At 58.0% G+C, this 20,842-nt stretch overlaps 1 protein-coding gene across 1 annotated transcript in view; it reads right to left on the bottom strand.

Moving 5' to 3' along the window:
• The window catches only part of MAP2K3 (mitogen-activated protein kinase kinase 3), a 29,267-nt gene extending 11,868 nt beyond the window's left edge, over positions 1–17,399 (bottom strand). Inside the window, exons 1-4 of the mRNA XM_044249256.1 lie at positions 17,184–17,399; positions 1,780–1,846; positions 1,316–1,364; positions 184–297 (exon numbers count right to left, since the gene is read on the bottom strand). Coding sequence (XP_044105191.1) covers positions 184–297; positions 1,316–1,364; positions 1,780–1,846; positions 17,184–17,232 — 279 coding nt within the window. The 5' untranslated portion in view covers positions 17,233–17,399. The remainder of the gene's footprint in view (positions 1–183; positions 298–1,315; positions 1,365–1,779; positions 1,847–17,183) is intronic.
• Between the last annotated feature and the right edge of the window lie 3,443 nt (positions 17,400–20,842).

Below are 20,842 nucleotides of genomic sequence, written 5' to 3'. Positions count from 1 at the left end.
TACAGTCAGGGGCCATGCGGCAGAGGGCGACCACCCCCATCCCTCGCAGGAGGACTAGGAGCTCCAAGGGGTACCCACGGGCCATACTATAGACTCAGCCCCTGTGCCTCCTCCAGGAAGCCCCCCAAGTGTTCTCAAGCTCCCGGGCTGCGTGGGGCAGGATGGCGTGGAGCCCTTGCGTACCTTGACGGCCATGATGGTGCCACTCTGGGCGTGCCGCACCTTCTCCACCACCCCATAGGCTCCACGGCCCAGCTCCGAGATGGTCACCAGGTCATCGGCCTCCACCTCAAAGTTCTTGGGGGACAGAAAAAAGAGAGGCCACAAGTCAGGAGAGCGCAGGGGCAGCAGAGAGGAAACAGCCAGTCAGTTAGATCTGAGCTCAAATCTTACACCAACCACCCTCTGCTGTGTGACCTGGGCCAAGTCACACCACCTCTCAGACTCACACCGCTCTCTGTAAAATGGGCACAGCCCAGCCTTCAAGACGATCACATGGCATAAATATGACCACCTATAAAACGCCCCCAGTTGGCACAGGGAGCTCCAGAGAGGCCCTTTCCCTCTTGCTTCCCACTCCATTCAGGGGTTGGGACAGAATCATTCATTCACCCGGTATTTGTGGAGTTCCCACTATGTGCACATTCCTGTTTCAGGCACTAGAGACAGAAAGAACAGAACGAAGCTCTTGCTTTCACAGCAGGCAGTATGGCCCTGGGCCTCCTGCTTTCCCTCATGCCCTCTGCTGTCTGGCAGACGAGAAAGCTAAACGTCACCCAGTGACAAGTGTCAGGAGGGAATGAGCCTTGGTGCGGGGAGAGGGGGGCTGTCAGCCATGGAGAGGCCTCCACAGTGGGTCTCTGCCTGTGGGGGAACCACAGTCCCCAGCCAGGATCTCAATCGCTAGGGAGCAAGCCATCAGCAGGTGTGTGTGCAAGGCAGGTTCCCAGGTGCTGCTTCTGATTAGAGCCAGGATTCCCCATGTTTAATGCACCATTCCCACAGGTGACATGAGCACTGGTAGCCCCAGGACCCCAACTCTGAGATCAGGAAACTTCATGACAACTCTGGCTCTCCAGCCCTATGAGGCAGGCCAACTCTCCCCATTCCAGGTGAGAGGGTCTAAGGGTGGGCAGCCCAGGGCCAAAGAGCTAATGTCTGGGGAATGAGGTTCCTCTCCAAAGCCCAGTTCTGCCCACCGTCCACAGCCACCTCCCAGTGGCCCTACAGGGTCAGCTTAGGCCCACTTGTCAGATGCAAACGCTGAGGTTCCAACCCATGAAGGCCCCGCCCCAGGTGTGCAGCCGGCACCTACCCTGTCTCCAATGGTAATGAAGGTCCGGGAGTCAAGGTTCCGGGGAGGTCTGTGGGGGGAAAAGCAGGACCCCATGAGCCTCAGAAAGCAGCATATCCTTGCCCGAGAGAAGGAGCAAACCAGCCTGGCCTAGGAGCCCAAGACGCATCCTGTGCCCGGGAGGCAGCTTGCAGGCCGTGGTGATCCTCACGGCACCCAGTCTGTCATCAGGCACCCGCGGTGTCACATACAAGGCGTGGTCACACAGACATGGCCAGAGCCTCACCCTTCCATCCCCAAGGTGGGCGAGAAGGAGATGCAGAATGGACGTGCGACACCTGTGAGCCCCCGTGGCCACGCCCCCAGGGCCTAGTTCATAGGAGGTGCTCTCTGGGACACGCTTTCCCCTGCCTGCTCCCCTCCTTTCCACCCCTTACGGGAAGCCTCTCTAGGCTGAGCCAGGGGAGAAACTGAGATAGACTCACGTGGGGTTGGGCACGAGCGGTTTGGACATGCAGGATATCCGTAAGTCCTTCTTCCTTTTGGCTTTCCCTAAAACAAAGAGGTGAGGCACCTGGTCAACGCTCAGTCTGTCAACATCCCCTGGGGACAGACCTGGCAATAGACCTGGGGACAGAGATGATTCAGGCCCCCTGCCCTCAGGGGCCCCGAGCACAGTTACAGATGCTGAGGGTCAGTCAGTGTGGGCAGTGCTCTGAGGGAGCCTGGTGCCTCTACGCACAGGGACATCTCTGGCTCCAGCCCCACAGGGCCTTCCGGAAGCCGGCCTCAGGCAGTCACCCGACAGCCGCCCAAGATGTCTCCAGACCACACCTCCAAGGAAGCTCACTCCATCACAGATCTGCCCCGCTGGGGCACACACCAGGCTACCACTGGGCACCCCCTGAGGGAGTAGGGCCACGTTCCAGTAGCCAAAGTGCTCGCCAGGGCCTGTGCTCCCACCCCCTGCAAAAGCCCTGTGTCCTAAGTGCCTGGTAAGGGCTGAACTGTGCCCCTAGCAACCCCACGTGTTGAAGTCCTAAGCCCTGGTACCTCAGGGTGTTACCCTGTTTGGAGATGGGTTCTTTACAGGGATGATCAAGTTAAAAATGAGGTCATGAGGGTGGGCTCTAGTCCAGCAGGACTGGTGGCTTTAGAAAAGGAGAAAGCTGGACACAGAGACAGATACGCACAGATGGAGGAGAATGTGAGGAGACACAGTGGAAGATGGCCATCTGCAAGCCAGGGAATCCCTAAGGAATCCAGAAGCTAAGAGAAAGGCCTGGAACGGGTCCCTCCATCACAGCCTCAGAGGGAACCAGCCCACTAGCACCTTGAGGAACTCCTGGCCTCTGGGACCATCAGGCAGGAAGCATCTGGGAGCCCCCAGACAGAGGTGCTAGCAAACTGACCCAGCTCCTGCTCCCACTTGTGGCGCTAACCTAGCTGGAAAGCCTCGGAGGCAGACAGAGCTCCTCTCAGGTCCCAGCTCTGCTGCCCGCCCCTCTTCTGAGCTTCCCTTTCCCCATCTGTCATCAGGACCGCAGAGGCCCCTCTCAGGGGCGGCTGGGATGTCTGGATCAGATGCGGGCTGGGGAGCTACTGACCGAAGCCTGCTGCCTATTGCTCGCCGCCCCCTCCCCCAAAGTTCTCGCCTTTGCCGCCCCTTCAGGAGCACCGCTGGAAGGCACTTCCCTCCCAGGGCACCAGGCAGTCTCCTAAGGACGGGAGAGGGGCTGCGCCTCTCCAAGACCACATGCCCATGGCTCCTGGGCTGGCTGAGAGCGGTGGCCAGGAGCCCAGCGTGCAGCAGTGCTAGCGGAGTGCACGTTCCGGAGCGCTGGACACGGCGGCGCTGGGCACGGCGGAGGGAGCTTCCGTGGGGGCCGCCCTCCAGAGAAGCCACTATGACACCTTACAGGCAGGAGAGCAAGGGCGGGACACATCCAGACCCACGGGGGAAGACCGAGGCCGGCTTGAGTCCACGGCCCCCGCTCTTAGCCACCGGGACTGGAGCTCCACTGTCCAGAGGAGGAAGTGACTTTCCCAGGTCACTGAGAATGCAGGTGACAGAGGTGGCACTTGACCCTAAGTCCCCAAAACCACGCAGACCACTTGCCAGCTCCAGCGGGAGTGTCCTTCCCACCTCCCAGGCATAGCCCCGCTATGTGCTCTGCCTTCCCCGCCCACCTCACGCCCCGCCCCTTATGAAGCACCTGCCCCCTGGGGAAGTGGGAGCTGCCCCGCACCACCTGCCATGAGCGTGCACCGCACACTGGGAGGCACGAGCCCCGGAAGCCACCTTGTGTCTCCTTGGCCTGGAGGCCCACATACTTGGACCCAGCAGCCAGGCAGGGCCTGACACCACTGTCAGGGGATGGGATAGGGTTGTTGTTGCTGCTGGGTAGATGAGGCCTGGCCCCAGCTGTCCTCAGAGCTAGATGACTTGCCACAGAAGAGCCCTGGTGGAAAGGGAGTCCCAGATCTGCATGGGGGGGGGGCGGTGCTAAGCCCTGGGGCTGGTGTAGGCAGGCACCTTCTCCCTACGGAAGCCGCCCAAGGCCCCAGATGCCTGCTCTGAGGGAGGTCTGCCTAGCCCTTGGCAACCCAAGGGCCTGACCCACGTGGCCCCATGCCCACTGCCAAGTCAGGGCTGCGATGGCACTGTCCTCGACCCCAGAGCCAGTGGGAGCCCTGCTCTCCCCACGCTGGCCCCAGCTCTTGGAGTACGTCTGTCACCGAATCATACGCTTTCTCTGTCCCAAATTCAAATCCCACCTTTGCCCCTTAAAGACCTTCGGCAAGTCCCCAGTCTTCTCTGAGTCCCTGTATGCTCAACCAGACAAAGACAAATGATCACTACCTACATGGTAGTGATCTTTAGAGAACTTAGAACAGCACCCTGATGGCATCAGCATGACTTGCCCCCAAGCCCAGGCCTGTCTGGGAACAACCCAGGGGCCGCACGAAACAAGTTTCCACACATAATACCCACTGGGATCCACCATCGCTCGCCCGGCGCCGGGGCAGACCCGCTGCGTAATCGTGAGCTCCCGTGTGGGGCATGTGGCTGTCGTTTGGATTTTTTAAAGAGTTATTTATTTATTTGAAAGAGAGAGACTGCGCACACACAAGGGGGGACAAGCAGAGTGAGAGAGAGAGAGAGAGAATCCCAAGTACTACTGAGCGCAGAGCCGACTCGGGGCTCAATCTCATAACCCCAAGATCATGACCTGAGCTGAAAGCAAGAGTCAAACGCTTAACCGACCACACCATTCAGGTGCCCTTGTGTGAGGTCTTTTCATCCCATTTTACAGATAAGACAACGTGGCCAGCTGTCAGGGGCCGAGTGCGTCTCTCTCTCCTCCAGCAACGGCCTGCTGGCCACACAAATGGCCCTTCCCATCTATTCCAGATGTTCCAACAACCCTGGAGGGAGTTCTTAGCCTTACTTTATTGGAGGGAACTAAGATGCTGCGCGGTGACTCAGGGGGAGATGCTCCCAGATCTGGTGACTCGGAGACTGCTTTAGGCCAGGCCAGCCACTCCTGGCGCCCTCTCCTGCTGGGAGCTTCTCCCTGTAGGAGGAGGGACCGGCCTCCTGTACTCCCCAAAGAGAGCTCTGTGACATCTGCTGAGCAGGGACCCAGACGCTTCCCTGGGTTTCCCAGGGCCCAGCACATTCTGCATGGCAAGAGGAAAACAGAAAAGGCAAGGTATCCAGGCCTGTGGGTTCCAAAGGCCACATCCGTGCTGCCCCTGGGTCAGACTAAGTCATCACTGACCCCTGGTGGCAGGGGCAGGGGCCCTGAGCTGCAGGCCCCAAGGCTTGAGGAGGCCACTGGCCAGGCCAGCATTGCTAACGCTGCATGTGACATGCAGCAGCCTGAGCTAGTCCAGCTCCGACCCCTGATGAGACCTGGCATGGTACCTTTCTCTCGGCCCCTCAAGTCCTCTATCTTCGAAGCAGCACTCTGGTAAGCGCATCCGCCCTGCAGGGTGGGATCATCTACGAGGTGCTCAGCATAGGCTTGGGGCACAGCAGGTAGCCCTATACGATGGCCCACACGACAGGTCACTACAGTTGTTACAAGCCTCTGCACAGAGCTGGAAAAAAGCCAACTATGTAATGAGAATTATGGGGAGCTTTTACTCTTCACTTGAAGCTTTTTGTAACCAGAAAGTAAAATATTTTATGTTAAAAAATGAACAATCCAGGAGTGCCTGGGTGGCTCAGTCGTTAAAGTGTCTGTCTTCGGCTCAGGTCATGATCCCCACATCGGGCTCCCTGCTCAGCAGGCAGCCTGCTTCTCCCTCTCCCTGTGCTGCTCCCCCTGCGTGTGTGGTCATGTGATCTCTCTCCTTCCCTCTGTCAAATAAATAAATAAAACCCTAAAAAACAACAACAACAAAAACAATCCACTAGATGGTCTCCTGGGGCTCACAGCACATCCCCCCACACTACCTGCTCTTGGCCTTCCCTAACCTTTCCCTGGCCCTAACCTGCACACCCATCTCCCACCCTAGGATCTGCAAATGTCATGAGATGGGCCCCTTTTCACCAGGCCTCAGTTTCCCTAGTAGTCAAGGGAGCCTCTATGCCTGTGGCCAGGCCAGGTGGGTGAAAGAGGAACGAGGCCCTCAGTACATGAGATCTCCCACATGCTCCTCCTTCTGGGGCAGGACACAGGCTGCTCCAAGTACATGGGCTGGGTGGGAAGAAGGAGTAGGGTCCTGGCCTTCTCACCTATCTGCCTGCCAGGGACATAGGTTCTGTGCAGCAACTCCCCAGCTGTCAGAGGGAGTGGGTGAGGCCATCTTGAAGACAGCTCAGGAACAGGCCACAGGCCACCAGCCACCGCCACTGTCTGCCATTCACGTCAGTGCCAGGCCCAGATGGCCAGGCGGCCCAGGGCTGCCCAGGTGTGGGCCCGATATGACGACCGTCACCACAACAAACAAAGGTTCACGGGCAGCCACCAGCAAACCACAACAAGCCTGCCAGCCTCAGCCTGCGGGGCCTCTGGCACTGGTGGGCACAGTGCCAGGCTTCTGTGTGTCCTCGGCCCTCTCCAACCTCTCAACACCACCACAGGCAGAGAATAAGGAATTCGGCTACTGAACGACAGGACAAGACCACAAAGAGAGGCACCCCGGGCTCCCACAACTCCTACCTCTGCCTGGCCCTGCTCTCATCTCCTCCCACTCACCATTCCTTAAATGAGCCGCCTTCTGTTCCATCGCAGTGCCTTTGCACATTCTGTTCCCTCTGCCTAGAGCGCTCTTCCCTGCAGCTCCATCCCTGCTGGTATATGATCCTCACCTTTCGCCTAGTCAAAGCGGCTTTCCTGATCACTCCAGCTAAGCTCCCTTGTCCCTGCCTCTCACTGTGTCCCACTGGCTTTGCTTCTGTCACGTCTCACAAGTCATGGTTCTATAGTCACTACTTCAGGGGCAGCTAAGAAAACATTTATGGACACTGACTTGAGTCGGGCAGCCTGGGTTCAAGTTGCAGCTCTGCCTCTTCCTAGCTGTATGCCCTCAAGCAAGTGCCTTAAATTCTCTGGGTGTCAGAGATCAACTGTGCAATGGGGATAATGGACCCACAGTGAGCCTCGGGTTACTAGGCGTGTCCTCCGAAGTTATCAGGGCCACACTGCGGTGGTGCCTGACAGGCAAAGATTAGACGGAGCCATCTGGAAACCCACAGGACCCCAAATAACACTAGGCCTTCGGCCCTAGACAGCCGCTCTGTACAGGAAAGTGTTTTCTTGTACCTGTGATACCAAGGGGATCAGAGAGGAGGTGTGGCTTGACCACGGTGACACAGTGAGTGTCTGGTAGGGAGCAGACACAAAGACAGGTCTGTGTAGCTCCAAAGACCAAACATCAACAGAAAGCCTGAGAGAGGGGTCTCCCCACCCCCTGTGTCAACCCTACCCTGAGGCCTCGGGGAGAGGGGAAACAGACTGGACAGTACCACCTGCTCTCAGGGTCTGTCCACAGTGGGAGGGGGAGGGGTGGTGCGTCCCTCACCACAGACGCTGCGGGGGCCTCCACACACACAGGGAGCCCCCCACATGTCGTCATGTTGGGTCGCAACCCCTGATTTCCAGTGTCAAAAGCAACACCAACTGCTCCCAATTTATTACCCCCACACACACCTTTGGGGTATTTTGGTTGCTTGGTAAGCTGTCCACTAGAGAAGTCCTAGGCCCTGAGTGTCTGGGCCAGCCCTGCAGATGTGGGAGGCCGGAAGGCCCCAGGCTGCCATGCCCCCTCCCAGCCCCTGCTGCACTTGGCTCGTCGCCTCTATCCTATGCGGGTCCCTCAGAGAAAGATCAACTGGGCCCAGCTACTCCTGCCACACAGGCAGCTAACATACAGCTGGTGTCGGGGGCTCTCATGAGCCAAAGCCCACACCCCCACTTGACCCCAGTGATCTCCGATCGTTGCAGACCTCACACCAGCCCCAGCTGCTGGTCTGTGCTCGAGTCCAGGTGAAGCGCTCAGGGCACCCAGTTCACAGACAGTACCACTGAGGCTCAGAGACGGTGAGCCGAATGGCAGGGCTGGGTGCTCAGGCCCACATATGTCAGGCTGGAGTCTCCACCCTGTGGCATCCCTCCCACAGAAGGCCTCTGGGGAGCTTTCAGGGGCCACTGCCACCAAGTGTTGGCGGGGAGCAAGAACAGACCTGCCTCCCCCAGGCAGGGGGCCAGCTGGATCCCTAGCACTGCGGCCCCCTGTCCCCAAGGTCCTAGAGCAGATGAAGGGCTCTATTACTTACTGAACACCAAGCATGTGGCACCTGCCATGGGCGCTGTGGGCTCCACCCCACAGGTGAGCAACAGGTTACAGGTGGGGACCCCTCAACCCCCTGGCCCTGCCCTCTCGCCGGCTGAGTGCTGGCCCTCCGGGCAGGCCCTGGCATCTGAGGCCCTTGACAACGCCCTTCCCTCCACCTCTCAGGGTCTTCCTCATCCACAGAGCAGGAGGGAAGGACTCTGCACCTGCCCCCCCCAGTGCGCGCCCCTTGGACAATGAGCAGTCGGGCCCCTGCCCGCCCCCCACCACTGTTAGGCTCCCACCTCGGACAAGCGGCTATGACTGTTGGCAATGCCACTGGTACCCAGGAGGCCTGGGCCGGAGATGCTGCTCCACAGCTCCCAGCGCAACCCCAGCCCCAACAGCCGAGAATGCACCAGGGCCAAACCCGGGGCTGACGGGAGCCAGGACCACAGGCAAACAGCAACTAACAGACAAAGCCTGTGGGTGTAATGTTTATAAGCCAGGGATGGGGACCTTTCTGAGGTGGGATTTGAGCTGAGGCCGACACACAGCGGGCAAGGAGGAGGAAAGTTCTAGCGCCAAGAGGGTCAGGGGCAGGGGAGAAGCGCACGGGGTGGGGTGGGGGGGTGCACGACTGGAGGGTGTGGGGTGGGAGGCCCGCTCCTAGCTGGGGTGCAGGACCCCGAGGCACAGAGTCTGGCCCCATGGTGCCGGTACTTGTGTGAGCTCACAGGGCCACCAACATGAAGACAACTTGGCCCTATCGAAGCACCCACTGACCCAGGAAGCCCACCTCGGGGAACTCCCGCCAGAGAGAGAGAGAACATAGCACCGCCAACATCTTTGAGCACCTGTCATGTGCCTGGCCAGTGCTAAGCCTTGGATCCCGTCTCCTGTCTCCGTGGACCACTGCAGCAGCCCCAGGCGGCGGGGACAACAGGCTCTCCACTCTTCAGAGGACGGCACTGAGGCAGGGTTTGTAAAACAAAGAGACCCCCCCCCCCCAGGAACCGGCAAGGGTCCAGCGGGCCCCTGGGCAGGGTGACATGCTAAGCACTCTCCACGCAGGAGGTGGTGTGCAGATTTCAAGAGAGAGAGAACATCGGTCTCTTCACAGAGGAGTCCAAGGAGCAACAGACCACCTTCCTGCACCTTTGAGATTTTCCTAACCACATGCAGTGTCAGCTGGTTCCATGGAAGGAATTTAAATGCAAGAACAAGGAAGAAAGAAGCCCTGTGGAAACTTGTGCCTGGGGCCGCTGGAGGTCTGGGCCTCAGGCTCCTCCTCCCTGTGAAACGGGGAGCCAGGCTCGCTGGCATCCTTCCTGGGGGCGCTCAGCAGGATTTGCTCAGCCCTGGATGGTGCCCCAGAGGCCAACCACTGCAGACTTGCAGGCCAGGGACCTGGATGGAGACTTGCGCAGAGTCCCATGCCGGCACTCAAACACAGACCCCAACCTCTCAGGCCCCCTGATCCTGGCTCCACATACCTCATCTGCAGCCACGAGACCATCTGCCACACCACGGTGGTAGAGGCCAATAGGCAGTGAGTGCAGAAGGACAGGCTATGGCACCAGGAGACCTGAGCTGCTGAGCTGCTATGTGACCACCAGCAAGCACACCTCCTCCCTGAGCCTGTTTCCTCCCAGATGTCCTGGGGAGTTCAATGACCTTGATCTCCAGGACAGGTGAGCCAGAGTCAGGGGTTATTAAGACAGACCTCAGACAGACCTGTGTGACCTTGGATAAGTCACTCCCCCCTCGAGGCCAGTATACTTGTCAGACTGAGAGCTGACGACACCCCATGTTGTTGGGTAACCACAACAGCTGAATGAGACATTGCGCAGGAAGTGTCTGGCACAAAACGGGTCGGATCAGTGGCCACCCTGGCCGCAAGGCCTTCCATTGCCAAGGTGGGCCCCAGACTGCCAAGTGAACCCCCAGACTGCAGATTCCGGGCTTCAAGAGACTATGCCTAGGGAGGAATATTCCTGGAGTGACATCTAACCTTCCCAGGGCCTCGGGGAGATGGGACACTCCTCTTGCTCAGGCTAGTGGGCTAAGCTCTCACAGTTCACCACTGGGAGGTCACCGAGGCCACCAGGAGGCACTGCCGGGCCCCACACGCCTGCTCCTGCAAAATGATAAAAGCCCCTTTCCTTAAAAAGGCCATTCTTGCTTTTATTATCATTTGCATCGAAACAAAATCTTATAAAACATGGGTTCAATGTGTAGAAGACCTAAAATGTATTCTCGATGGTAAAAAGGCCAATACGTAGCTCAGGTTCTAATTCAGCATTAAATGAGCACACAAGGCGTCCCTGAACTGGAGAGATCGCATCATTCCCCACTCTCAACAGCAGAGGTGTTTCATTCCCTCCGTTCAGATGAGAACACTCACCCAGGAGGTCACAGAGGGAGGTGGCACAGAGCTGGGCCTCCAAGCAGCCCCTCCCCCCGGAAGCGCACACAGGCTCACCCAGCAAGGGTCCCCCCACCCCGCACCACCCCGGGGTCTGCCCCAGGCAGACGGGCCTGAGCATGCTGTGCCACTAGTATGGAGGCAGGAGGTGAAGTGGAAGACCGAGACACAGACACTGAAGGACAGGGAGGGCAGAGAACATGCCCCTGCCCCACACCCACAGCAGTCTCGGGCAGACCTCCGACCGCCAGCCCCTACTTAGTGGCACACAGAAACGCTCCTCAGCTCTCCACATCTCCCCTGACACCCAAGGCCCCTCCCAGGTCACCTCCCACCCACCGGCTTGCGCGATCCTGAGGATGCACCACAGAAGATGGTGGCAATAGCAACGTGACGTGGAGGAGGAAAGTCAAGAGCTACCAGGTTCCCCTTACACTGGCTGCACCCCGCACAGTCAGCCCGGGAGTTTCAGACCCACGTGAAGCAACAAGGACAGCTGTCCACACTCAGCCACACTAGCTCTGGGCCGGCCCCATACTCAGCCCTTGCATACACCAGTGCACTGAGGCCTCACCACGACCCTGCCGTTTAGGTTCTAGGATCGTCCCCATGATACAGACTGAGGCCCCACAGCTTGTGAGTGCAGGAGATGGCCGTGAACCCAGCCAGCTGGCTGCAGCCTCTCCCCACCACCACAGCAGTGTAGGCCCCCTTCTGAAGGATGGTGAGCGTCACTATGCCCCTCGTACATTAGAACTCAATTTCAAAAAACAATAAAGAAGTGATTAATACAGGGGCACCTGGGTGGCTCAGTCGGTGAAGCATCTGCCTTCAGCTCAGGTCATGGTCCCAGGGTCCTGGGATCGAATCCCACATCGAGCTCCCCACTCGGCAGGGAGTCAGCCTCTTCCTCTCCCTTTGCTCCTTCCCTGTGCTTGTGCTTTCTCACTCTCCTCACTCCCCCTATCTCAAATAAAATCTTTAAAAAAAGTTTAATACAAAAGTCAGGGCAGTTGTCAGGGAGGCACAATTCTGGGAGGGGCTTTGGGGTACAGTTATATTCGATTTCTTTAGCTGGGTATTGGGTACACAGATTTCATTTTATTTTTACTCATTAAAATACAGAGGTACATTTTATATATGTTTTTGGGATCTGTGATATGCTTCAATTGAAAAGTTTAAAATGAATGGAAGACTCCACCTGCCAGGTTGGGGTTCAGCCCAGAGGCGTCAACAGGGTCAATGCTGAGCTGCCCAGGAGCAGGGCACCAGTTGGGAGAAGGGCAGAGAAGCCAGGACAGCCCCTGGAATGCCAGTTCAGCCGTGACAGCCCAGAAAGGGACCCTCGGGGCAGGGAGAGGTGACAGGGACCTCTCAGGAGGGAAAGGGGGACAATGGCCCTACAGGGTGAGCCTGATGACCCTCTCCCAAGTTGGACACAGCTCCCAGGCTTGCTGTCTGTGAGCTGCAGGCAACCTACCAGGCTGCCACTGCCCAGCCCTGTAAATTCTTCATGCCTTTTATATGAAGCTTTTTGGGGTTTCCATGCTCAGTGCTAGGGAGGGCATGGACAGAAGCAGCCGGGCAAGCAATCCTGACTCATGTGGGCCATGTGGAGAAGGATGGTCCCCAGAGGGCTGTAAGCCCCAACCTCGGGAGCTGAGCTCAAGGCCTGCCTCATCACCCCATCTGGCCGGGGGGTAGGGCTCTGTGCACGGCCTTTTCTGTGCCATCCCCAGCGTTCTTCCTCTGGGACAAACAGGGACACAGAGCACCCCACCTGAGACCCTGACAATACTCTGCATGGCTGCCAAGGCCCTGCACCCAGCCTGGACCCACAACCCCACTGCTCCCTCTCACCTGACCCCCATCCACGGACATACCTGACCTTGGATCTGGATTCCAAAGCCTCTTCCTGCTCCTAAGGCAGAGCTCTTTGAGAGTCAGGGTGCTCCTTGCTCACCCCAATATCCCCACAGCCAGCACTGTACCTGACATGTGAAGTTCTACCAACTGAGGGACTTCCCCAACCCACACTCCCCTGTGCTCAGGAGAGCAGACCTGCAAAGAGGCCTGCCACAGTCCCCTCTACTCCCCACAGGCCTCCCCAGGAAGGCCCAAGAGGCAATGGGAGGCCCCAACTCCAGCTGTGGACCAGTGGGGAAAGAGTCTGGTACCTTGTAGCTGGTATTATAGGACCCTGCAGCCAGTGTCAGAGTCCTCGTGTCACAGGACTTACAAGCCCATCTCCAGAGTCCAGGGTTCTATTTACTCACCCATCGCCAAATACCAGCCATGACCATAACAATAAGAACATAATAACAGATGCCACACATTAGACAGACACTGTCTCCAATCTCTACCACCACCCTGCAAGGGAGGAGTGTTCACTCCCACGATACAGAAAAGGAGACCAAAGGTCAGAGAGGGCACAAGAGGAAGTCAGGAAGCGGTGAAGGGTGTCAAAATTTGAACACAGGCCTGTCTACTCCCTGCACCTCCTTCCTGTCTAGCTGAGTTTCTTTGGGGACTGAGGCCAATCTGGCCGGCCTACTACCTAACACTTAGCAAGACTGGAAGGAGGCTGTCAGCATCCATCCTTGTGGCTGCCAGCCAGACAGGCAGGAAAAGTCCCTATTCCCAGTCTGCAGATGAGGAAGCTGAGGCCTCTCATGGGATAGGTGCGCCATGCCCAGGGCACTGCAATCATTCACAGAGTGCAGTGAATGTAACTTTGCCAACATCACACAGCAAAAGAGCCTGCCCTGAAATTGGACCACGGTCACCTCTCCACCCCAGGAGCTCAGGCCGACCCCATACCACCTCTCCTCCCCAACCTCCCAGAGCCCCCAGCAGACCAGAGGATTCCCTAGGCAAGGGCGGTGCATGGCCACTGCCACCTGCTTCTGTTCTGTGAACAAGAGGAAGCAGGGCTCTTGCCTAACAGAGGAAGTTCCTGGGCGGGGCGGGAGCAGAGCCGGGGAAGGCCTGCCCAGAGGTCCCAACCTAGTCTGAGGTCCAGGAAGGGGGCCACCTCTGATGCCCATCTGAGGACTCTATGCTGACCTGCAAGGCCGGGGCTCACAGCCCCCCTCCCAACCCACCAGTCAGCAGGCATCGCCCCTTTAAGCAGCAGCCAGTTGGGCTGGCATGCCCGGCGGGTGAGTCAGCACCCAGTGCCCGCTGACTCACCCACCGGAAGCCTCCTGCTGCCCCAGCCTTCTCCCCACACAGGCAACTGAGAACTTTGCTCTTTTCAGGCCTGGAGCCATGGGCTGGCTGATAGAGAGTTTCCTGTGCGTCACACCAGGGGTGGGGGAAGTCCCCAAGGTGTCACCCTCCAGTCTTTCCGACAGCAGGAGCGGGACTGGACGGGGGGTTGAGGGGGGGACAGTAGTCACGGCAGGCAGGGCCAGGACACAGACAGTTCTCCTGAAGCCTCAGTGTCCCCACTGGTCAGCAGGAGCGATGTGAAGATCAACCATGACACGTTTGCATGGGCGGCACTCACAGTGCAGTGCGGGTGGTGACAGGATGCATACGGTACCCCCAAGGACACATGTGGCTTAAAGCAGCAGACCCAAACCACGCCAAGCAAATGTGCCCCTGACCACTGGCCCCAGCGCCAGCTGCCGCTGGCCTCTGACTCCAGCCAAAGATGGCATGTGGGCAAGGAGGCTGGGGGAAAACCTGCAGGGATGAGGGACCTGGGGCCTCAAAGACTCATGGAAAACTCCCCAGGCCTGTGGCATGGAGCACAGAGCAGGACACCAGCTGTGAGGCAGGAAGCTCAAAGCTGAAGCTCAAAGGTAAATCTCCTTAAGGTCAAGTACCAACCACGCCCTGTTTTGTTCAGATTCCTCTGAGAAGGTTGAGAAGAGCACGGTACTGGAAGGCCCTGGGCCCAGGATGGGGAGGGCCCCCGCTAAGAATCCCAGCTCTGTGGACTCAGTCCAGCCACTTCCCCTGTCTGGCCCCAATTCTTCATCTGTCAGATGGGTCAGGCTGAATGAATATAAAATGTCCCAACTGTAAAGGGCTGTGCACACAAGAGGCATCACCTCCAGCTCAGGCCCTGTGCCAGGTCAGGCTAGCCCTGGAGAGGACCCAGATTCAAGGCATAACAGAGCGTCCCAACAGCTAGGATGATGGGGTGCAGGGAGGGTGGGTCCCACCAGCTAAGCACAGAATGGAACATAAAGGAGCACTGGGGAGACCTCTGGAGATATACAGTCGTGGACAGAGCCCTAGCTGCACCTGTCACAACTGTATGAGCCCTAGGCAAGGCACTAACCACCTCCAAGCCTCAGTTTCCCCATCTCTAAATGGGGCTGGGAGGAATGAATGGGAGAGAACATGGAACATGAAAAAAAGCTTGATAAGTGACAAGTCTCAGGATTTTAATGAGGAGGTATTATGGCTCCCCACCATATCCTTCCCCAGACCCCAAAGAGGCAGACGAGGTCCCTGAGCCTTGCAGAGGCTCCTGAACCTCCATCTAACCCACCAACACCATCTATTACCTGGACCCACAAACTGGAAATTCACCTTGGTTCTCTCTCTGCAGAGAGGCTCAGAGACTGCAACACCAGGACTCAAGTCACACAGCACATGGGAATCAAACAGTGCCTCCCCAAATTCCCTTTTCCCTTCACACCAAGGACCCCTCTCCCTTCACAACTCTACAACTCCAACTTTTATTGGGGTGAGGTATTGCCTGCCTGGAAAAGCTGAAAGAGCATTCGAACACAAACACCGCTTCCATCCTCTTCCTTCTGCCCGTGAAAACACTGTGGCCCAGTGAAGCTGAGGGACCTGTCCTAAGTCCCGCACTGACCAAGCCAGGCACAGACCCCAAGCTGGAGAAAATAAGTGTCTGATTTCCTGGTTCTCCAGAATGGAGAAGCATATGATTTCCCAGCTCCCAAGCTCCACGAGATCTGTGCAGTGCAAGTCCCTCCCTAGCCGCCTCCCCCCTTGAGTGCCTCCTGAGTTACTCACAGTGGTTGGGCAATGGTCAGGGATCCGGCCTCCCACTTACGTAAGACGTAATTACCCTGCCCACCGGGCCGGCCGGGCTCTGGCCCCCAGCCACCGCAGCTGCTGGCCACAGGGGCAGAGATGGACCCACACCCTCCCCAGGACCCCACAGGCCCTCCTGGTGCCTGGGCTCCTCCAGAGAAAAAGAGGTAGGATCAGCCCCTGAGCAGAGGCCCACTGAGTGACATCTGTTACCTTTCTCCACCTCACTATATGCAGCTGCAACCCAGACAGAGGCAAGGCCTTGACCCCACATGCTGAGGCCTTCCCAACAAGGAAAACGGTAACAAGGTGTGGGCAACTGTGCCTGCCTCAGCACCTACTGTGTGCCAGGTGCCCTGCTGCACTCCTCCCCTCCTCACCCATGCCTGCTGGAAGCTCTTCAGGATTTGCTGCGTCGTATCACACCCAGAAAACCACACGAGGTGTGTGTGATTACTCCCATTTTACAGACAAGGAAACTGAGGTCCAGAGATACTCCTGCTGCCGGCGTGAGGCAGCAGCAGATTTAGAGAGCAACGAGGCAGCCCATTCATTACAGCTATGTCCGATTTGGAAATCTCACACAGCCTAGCCTGCTGAGGCTTGAACATGCCAAAAACATCCTTCCCTCTTCCGTGCGTGCGCGAGCGCGCGCACACACACACACACACACACACACACACAAAATCCCCCTTTCACCCTCCAAGTTTCACCCCCCCACCCCCGCCCGCATGACAAATCCTGCTGCCTTGCCGCCGCAGCCGCCACCTCACAAAAATTTCCAGGAAGGCCGGCTACTTGGAGAAGACAAGAGTGAGCCCAATGCACAGCCAGCACCCTGGCCTAGCGGCTGGCCCAGAACCCAGAGGCAGCAGGGACAAACCCGGTGCGGATCAACCCTGGAGATACAGGAGAGCAAAAGGCGGTGAGCTCTCCAAGTGCAGAGAGAAGCTTGCAAGTCAAGACAAGGAGAAGCTGATGGAGAGGGGGGCCGTGTGTTAGAGTGGGGTGGGAGGCCAAGAGAGGTTCCTGGGGACCAGGCTGCAGGGCCACAGGCCCGCCAGGGAAGGAGCAATGAGGGGCCTACAAGGATGGACAGAGTTGGGGGAGAGGAGGGAGTTCTTAGCTGGAGTATAGCCAGGGCACCCACATGGGGGGTAGGAGAGGGTTACAGTGAGATTCCCCAGCAGGGCAGCACTGCTGGGGCTCGGATGGGGAATCCTTTAAATCCCAGAGTGGATACAGCTCTGGGACCAGGGAGTGGAAGTGGGGGCGGGGTGCAGATCAGAGTGAATCCCACCTGGATCCAACTGAGGGACCCAGGTTGGGAGAGTTCCTGTTCTAGGGGCAGTTAAGGCCTAAATGAGGAGGTCAGAGTGAGGTTTCTGATCTGGAGCGGGGTCATCACAACGAGATCTTAGCCTGAATGCGGGCCCGAGAGCAGTTCCAAGGCCTCAGCTGGGGTCCAGGTGAGGTCTAGGCTGAGACGGAGACCCGAAGAGGGAGGGATTCTGGACCGGAATGCTGCCTCCGTCCGGGACTGGAGTGGGATCACACAGACCGAAGTCGGGGTCCGCAGTCCGGGCCCGAACGGGCGCGGGGCGGTGTGTGTGGGGGGGGTGTCAAGCTGCGCTCCCTATCAGGCGTTCCTACCTTTGGTCTGGGGCATGCTGGCGGGCTGACTGGAGGCGGGCGATTCCATGGTGCAGGCGGGTCCAGGGGCGGCGGCAGAACTAATCTAGAGGTCGGCGGGCTCTACCCGGGCGGAGAGCGCTCATGGCTGCGGGCAGGGGGCCCGGGCGCGACGGCGGTGCTGAGGCGGCGGCGGCGGCGGCGGCGGCGGCAAATACGCGTCCAGGACGGGCGGTGCCGGAGCCAGACTGGGCAGCGCCGCTGGGGCCCCGGCCGGATGGCGCCGACGTAAGCCCCGCCCCTGCACGCCGACTGGCCCGTCCGTCTCCGGGGCCCGTCCCCTGCCTATCAAACACCGACCTGCCCTGCCTGTCAAGCACAAGCCTCGCCCCTGCTGGCCCCAAATCCGGCTCCTCCTCTGTCTATCAAACCCCGCCTTCCACCCGGGAAACCCGGACCCACTCCGGCTCGGTCCCCCCAGGCGAGAGCCGGGTCCCTCCCGCCGCCTGTCCAGACGCAAGCCGCGCCCACTGCCCGGGACTCGCTGAGCCCGCCTCGCGCCTGTCAGGCACTAGGCCCCGCCCCCGCGCTCTCCCAGCCCCGCGGCGCCCCGCTCCAAAGCGCTCCGTGCGCCCGCCTAGGGTGCGTAACCTGGGAAAACCCCACGTATGCTGGGGTGGCGGGAGCGGGAAGGCGGGGTCCCATGGAGGGGTTACAGTGCGCCCCCGGGGCCGAGACCTGGGTTCAGATCTCTACGTGGCTACTTTCCAGAAGCGGTGACCTTGGGCAAGTTTGGTGACCCCTGAGCCTCAGTTTCCGCCTGTGTGAAAAAGCGACTGTGACAGCCCTGCCTCCCGGCGCTGTGCAAGAGGTCGGGACCCGGGCTTTAGTAGATGTTCCATCCTTCTCACCAAACGTTGTACAAGCCTTAAGCACAATGCCCCGCGTGCGCACATTTGTTCCCTGCTCTGCAACATCCACTGAGCGCCCGCCGCCGTGTGCAGGGCACCGGGAACCGGTGGGTCACGGTGGTGAGCTTTGTGGCTCCTAGTAAGACATCAGGAAACGTGGCTGTTCGTGGTGGTGGATGTCTTTACTGCCTCTCCTTCCCCACACGGTGAAACTGAGTCTCGGAGGCTGTAAGGTGGGGCGTTGGTTATCTTCTCCTCTGCTCGTGGGGCCTCCATCTGTGTGTATAGACTGTCTAAAGTATATAATGGCCACATAGGCCAGTCCTCTCTTATGCTCCCACGTGGAGGTAGGGGGCTTTTAGGAGCCACTGACCAATCTGGCCCCGAGATCAGCTGACTCAGAAGGAAAGCTGCGGGCTAGGGAGGGCGGGAAGAGCCTGGCAAAGGTCAAGGGGTCAACCCTTCGCCTCTGGGCAGGCATGAGTGTGCGGTCTGCCAGGGACCTCACATGAGGGAAGCAGATTCACCTCCTGCTAGAAATGCCTGGAGCGGGTTGCTGACCTCTGCTTGCCCATTTGTAAAAAGGGGTGATCCCTGCAGGTCCCACCCACGCTATGATGGAGAGGGCCTGATGAGATAAGAAAGGGGGATATGTTATTTATATTATCATTTTTCTCTTCCTGCGTCTCTGGCTCACCCTTTCCAGGCAGTGGGTGGAAAGTCATGATCTATGGACTCAGGCAGGTATGGGTTCAAATGCCAGCTCTGCCACTTACTAGAAGTCATGGAGCAGCTCCTTGCCTCAGTTTATTGACCTGTCCCATGGGGACAACGAGGCCTCTCTGAAATTAGCTCGTGAGCTCGGGCTTGGGAGTCCCTGGCTTAGGCCTGGCACTTCCTAAATGCCCAGGAAATATTTACAAATACACTGCAGGCTGCCTCCTCCAGGAAGCCATCTCAGCCTTACCACTCCTGGGTGGGTGGAGTGCTCTGTTCCCAATGGGGCATGTGACCATGGGCCAGTCATTTCACCTCAGGACCTGCTGCTTATCCATCTGTAAAATGGGCACCCAGTAGCAGCTACCTCCCAACCAAGAATGTAATCCTGGTCCTGCAGGTTTTCTAGGCTCAGACTCTTGCCATCTGCTCGGCCTTCCACACTTCCACACACCCCCTCGCCCTCTCCATTCCTTGCTATGTTTGAGGGTCTCAGTGCTGCCCCTTGAACAGTGTCAATACCCATCCTGCCTTGGGCCCTCCGCCCTCACTGTTTCCTCTGCCTGGAACCCCTTTCCTCCCAGGATTCCTGTGGCGGTTCCCTTCCAGCCTGCAGGCCTCCACTTAAATGAACTCCTTCAAAAGGCCTTCCTGGCCATGTCCCCAAATCAGTTTTAACTCTCTGCCACCGAAGCCTTTCCTATCTGTTCTGTTTTTTTATCCAGCTCTCCCTCTACACCGTCAGCCCTTCCCAGGCAGGAATCTTGCCAGCTCAGTCCCTGCTGTAGTCCTGATGCACAGCCCAGGGGCTGGTGCGTAGTAGGTGCCTTGTAAGTACGTGAGGAATGAACAAAGGAAGCATGAAAAGCATGCCACAGACATCAATGGAGTGACTCTAGTCTCGTGCCAGCCTCCCAGGCACCCCTGTGACTCAGACAAGGCCCTTCAGTTGGAGGAGTTGACGGTTAGACAGGGAGCCTGACAGACAGCCCAAGAATCACAAAACTCCATGTGGGGTGCTATAAATAGATTAATGAGCAAGAGCCTCAGGAAGGAACCAGACACCACCTGCATGAGCTCAGGGAAGGCTCCTCAGAGGAAGTGACTTTGAGACTGGCCCTTGAAGAATCGGTAGGAGCTGGTCAGTAGAAAAGCAGAGAGGGGGGTGCCTGGGTGGCTCAGTGGGTTGAAGCCTCTGCCTTCAGCTCAGGTCATGATCCCAGAGTCCTGGGATCGAGCCCCGCATTGGGCTCTCTGCTCGGCAGGGAGCCTGCTTCCTTTCCTCTCTCTCTGTCTGCCTCTCTGCCTGCTTGTGATCTCTGTCTGTTAAATAAATAATTTAAAAAAATTACTTGCTGACTTTTGATATTAAAAAAAAAAAGAAAGAAAGAAAAGCAGAGAGGGTCTCCCTGCAAAGGGCAGGAGGTGCAAAAGGGTCCCCTTGTGAGGGCCAGTCTGGGATGCAGGGCTGCCTTGCTGCCCGGGGAGGAAGCCCCACCCCGGAGCCTCTCTTTCTCCTCCGAGCAAGGTGCGGCAGCATCTGCCGGTCACCTTCTGCCTCTCTGGAGCACGGGACAGCTGAGCAACTCCATCATCACTCAGAAACCAGTGGACTCGGGGAAACTGAGACACAAGGAAGAAGAGGGTGTGGTCAGAGTTTGGATGTGGGTGTGAGCCGAGGCGGGAGGGAGCCGGGATGACAGAGAACTGGAAAGAGGATGGTCAGAATCCAGAATCCAGGAATGAATGAATTCATTCATTCATTCAGCAGCTATTTGTTGAGCACTTACTGTGTGCCTAGCACTGAGAGTGCAAGACTGAACAAGACAGACACAACTCCCTCAGGGAGATGATGGTCTGGTGGGCAAACCAGGCAAACAAAATGTGTAGGTTACATCATTATACTCTGTCAGAGGGTAAGTGCTATGGAACAAAGGATGAACAGGGACTGGGAGTGTGTCTGGGTGTGGGGACTATACTTTTAAAGATGGAGGTCAAGAAAAGGCTCACTGGAAGGTGACTTAAGCACAGAGCTGGAGAGGTGAGGAAGGA

This window comes from Neovison vison, chromosome 5 (genome assembly GCF_020171115.1).
Source record: "Neovison vison isolate M4711 chromosome 5, ASM_NN_V1, whole genome shotgun sequence".
Lineage (NCBI taxonomy): Eukaryota > Metazoa > Chordata > Mammalia > Carnivora > Mustelidae > Neogale > Neogale vison.
The sequence above is the reverse complement of the archived record's forward strand: the minus strand, read 5'-3'. Positions and strand labels throughout refer to the sequence as shown.